General features: G+C 46.8%; 2 protein-coding genes across 2 annotated transcripts; one reads left to right on the plus strand and one right to left on the minus strand.

The window, feature by feature from the left end:
• Positions 1-1,243: 1,243 nt before the first annotated feature.
• H257_15403 (hypothetical protein) lies at positions 1,244-1,950 on the minus strand (the record flags this gene model as incomplete). Its single annotated transcript, XM_009843514.1, has 2 exons — positions 1,244-1,516; positions 1,768-1,950. 2 exons carry the CDS (start codon positions 1,948-1,950, stop codon positions 1,244-1,246), a joined length of 456 nt encoding a protein of 151 aa, XP_009841816.1.
• A 170-nt stretch (positions 1,951-2,120) lies between these two features.
• Positions 2,121-2,585, plus strand: H257_15404 (hypothetical protein; the record flags this gene model as incomplete). Its single annotated transcript, XM_009843515.1, has 3 exons — positions 2,121-2,172; positions 2,291-2,436; positions 2,481-2,585. The coding sequence occupies 3 exons, from the start codon at positions 2,121-2,123 to the stop codon at positions 2,583-2,585; spliced, it is 303 nt and encodes a 100-aa protein (XP_009841817.1).
• Between the last annotated feature and the right edge of the window lie 830 nt (positions 2,586-3,415).

The raw sequence follows: 3,415 nt of genomic DNA on the forward strand, positions 1-3,415 counted from the left end.
AAATTGTAAAAAACTACCTAACAGTTACTAAAAAAGTTACGTTAAGTTTCATGTGGGTTTTTGTGGTACAAAACCGTACAACCAACGTTCCCAAATGAACTTCATACTATTGCAATATTGTATACTTTCGCTGTAGCAAATTATAAAATACTACCTGGGCGTTTCACAAACTGCGAGCAACTAACATGTAAGTACAAAGCAACCAAGAGTAATTGATTCTCCATAATTATTCAGCTACTCGCGGGGTACACATATACTGTAGCTTGCTTACTTCCGGCACGCATATCCTCCGCACACATACTACATACAGAACTGCCTCTGGCCAGCGCAACGAGCCATTGTGCTGCCACAGATTCACCCTACAGGCTGAGTTATCGGCATAATTCTTGTGTCCCCTTGGAGCCATTTATTTTGAGCACTTCCGGGGCACACATACACTTCACATATATATTACATTACAAAACAACCTCTGACCAGTTGAACGAGCTATTGTGCTGCCTCAGATTCACTCTACAGTCTGAGTAATTGCTGTCGCTACAGCCTTGGAACAAACACGCTTGACACTAACGAGGTCAATTCAGAAGTAAATTAGAGGTTAAGTTCACTCTCTATCTGGTGGGCTACTAGTACATCTTAACTCTTTTTGCAAATTGTATACGAAAGGAAACTGGCAAATCAAAGCACAGTATTCAAGTTGCCTTTCGGCGGGACCATTATTTCGCCGACAACAGTTATGGACATGTACGTTCATTCCTATCGTATTAACTTTTCTTTTACTGTATCCCTTGCCACCATCCGATTATTGATTACCCGGGCTACGCAATGTATGCGAACAATTCAGATGTAATACAATACCCTTTTTAAGTACCTTGATGCGCAGTCGCATCACCGAGATTCTACCTCACCACATGAGTTGACAATTCAGATGTAATACAATTCCCTTTTTAAGTACCTTGATGCACAGCCGCATCACTCGAGATTTCACCTCACCACATGAGTTGACAGGTGGCGTCTGTTCTGTGGTTTTCAGCAAAATTTATGTGGCAAGAATGATAACTCCTTGCCCGGATGCAACTTCAAATCGAAGGTGTGACAGATCCCCAGCACTTGTCGGACCACTGCAAAAGCTTGTTGGCTGTACCGGTGCATCCCAGAAGGTCATCAAGCCATCCTAGGACACCATGCATGAGCAGATCGCCGAACAGTTCGTCGACACATCTTGGCAATATACCACTGCGTCAGACTATCCCGTCAACACCCGGGTCGGCTTACCGACACCCGGTGTCATGAAGGAGTAATACTTCTGGGAATTGGGATGTAAAGTCAGTTGCCAATAGCCCTTCATCCATGCCAGCGTAAAGTAGACGCGCGAGTTCTTCAGCACACCCATTGCGACGTCGAGATTAGGCAACGGCCAAGGCATAGTCTCGGTGAACGCATTGATTGGCCCCATGAAGTCAATCGTCATCCACAGGTCGCCCAGGTCTTTCTTCAGGAAAATCCTCGGGGCAGCCGCCTAACACGACCGAGTGTTCCGATACACTAAGCCCGCCTCTTCCAACCCCCGCAGATGCTTTTTGAGAAACACCATGTGGGTCCTGACTTCACCAATACGGCCCCAGACTTGAGGTGCACCTTCAAAGGCTCCACTCGAACTGGATGATCTCGCCCAAAACTCAGTCGGCAAACACCTTGAAACTCCAGCATGATGTCTTGGAGGACTTCAACGGCAGATTATTCCATGCCGTTAGATGCTGCCTCGGCCACCTTGGCCATCAAGACGATACGAACTGTCTCGGTATCGGCCAGACTAGGTGTCGTCCCCAATTCTGGTGTCGCGCAACACATGCCTTTCTCTTCGTCAATATCGTCGGACAGCTCTTCCATGCGGAGGGTCGCTACGCCAGGCGTCATGTACGGCTGATCGACGAAATCCCATACCTCCTCCATCGCAGCCTTGGCTTCCTTGATCCAAACGCGTAGGCCACGTAACATGAGCGGTCCACACCCCGTATTGAACTCGAGACGTCCAAGGCGAACTTGCTTCGTCGCGGTGATCGGTCAACTGTCCGTGCTATAAGGCCGGAAGGTTGTGGGTCCAATCACCATAATTTCAAGAGATGCACCCGCTGCCAACAGTGCTGAGACTAGACCACCTGAAGCAACCGATAGGTCAGAACTCGAGTCCTGTACGACACCATTCATCGAGGCCATAAGGTCTTCACGGCCCACCTTAACGGCGTGCATAGGCATCATCACAACACTACCACCAGATGCCCGTCGTCCTCAGCCGGCGTCAGTCCGACCGTCACCACGGCTCCAGTCCCCACGTTTTTGACCAAGCGCCCGGCTATGTGCTTTAAGCAGCCGCACGGCTTCCTCGTCCGTGATTCCAGGACACTGACGGACCTTACGAGTGGTGGATTTACATTTGAAGTAGCCGTTGCCAGGCGTCGAACTAGTTCGTGCCTGAGACGTAGATGGTGCCGGGGTCGCACGCGGTGGCACTGGCGCTGAAGCTGGCCGAAATGTTTGGCCGCTTCCTTGCGGCACCCTCAGCGGGTCAGGTTTCGCGGCCAGCTTAGCTTCTTCGTAGCCGACGAAATGCTCGGATGAACACAAGGAGACTGCGCCCAAAGCGTAAGCGGTATACAATTGTTGTCGATGTTCGCAGTCTCCTCTGCGTAGGGGTAGAGTTTTTGGGCGATCAAGTTGTTGTTGTTGTCTGTGCACATAGCATAGTTTAATCAAGTAAAAAAAGTAACCGTCAAAGTGCGTCATAATAAGCTTTCTCAAGATATTCAATGCACTATTTATGACTATAGCTTAGTAAGCATAGTACTGTACAAGCAACATAAACACAATAGAAGTCTAATTTGACTGTATTATCTTATTTGTACAGAAAGTACAGTACATACATATTCCAGTACGTACATTACAACGCACATCAGTATATAGAAGATACTACAAGTACGTACTAGTACATGTAGGTGACACTAAGGGGGGTTCAAAGGAGTTAGTTAGTACGAGTACTAGGAGCACAATATTTAACTGTATACTAGTAGTGTGTACAGTATGTAATACTAGGAACGGAGTAGTATCATGTACTGTATGCGGATGTACGAATTGAAGTGGGGTACGACTAGTACTATTAATAGTCTACTGTACCTAGCAGTAGTATTTCCAGGAGTGTAATACAGTACTACTAGCAGTACTTACTAGTATTAGTAGTACTACATAGTACTTGAAGTACATACTTCTACAGTATGCAGTAGCGATCCCTAGTATTAGTACTACTAATAGAACAACGTAGTACTGACACTGGAATTGAGCGGTCTATTCAACGAATACGTAGTATAAATAACGTTACTACTACGTAGTATTAATCGAAGGATATGATGAACACAAGGAGACT

Source organism: Aphanomyces astaci, assembly GCF_000520075.1.
Source record: "Aphanomyces astaci strain APO3 unplaced genomic scaffold supercont1.69, whole genome shotgun sequence".
In the NCBI taxonomy this organism is placed as follows: Eukaryota; Oomycota; class Saprolegniomycetes; order Saprolegniales; family Verrucalvaceae; genus Aphanomyces; species Aphanomyces astaci.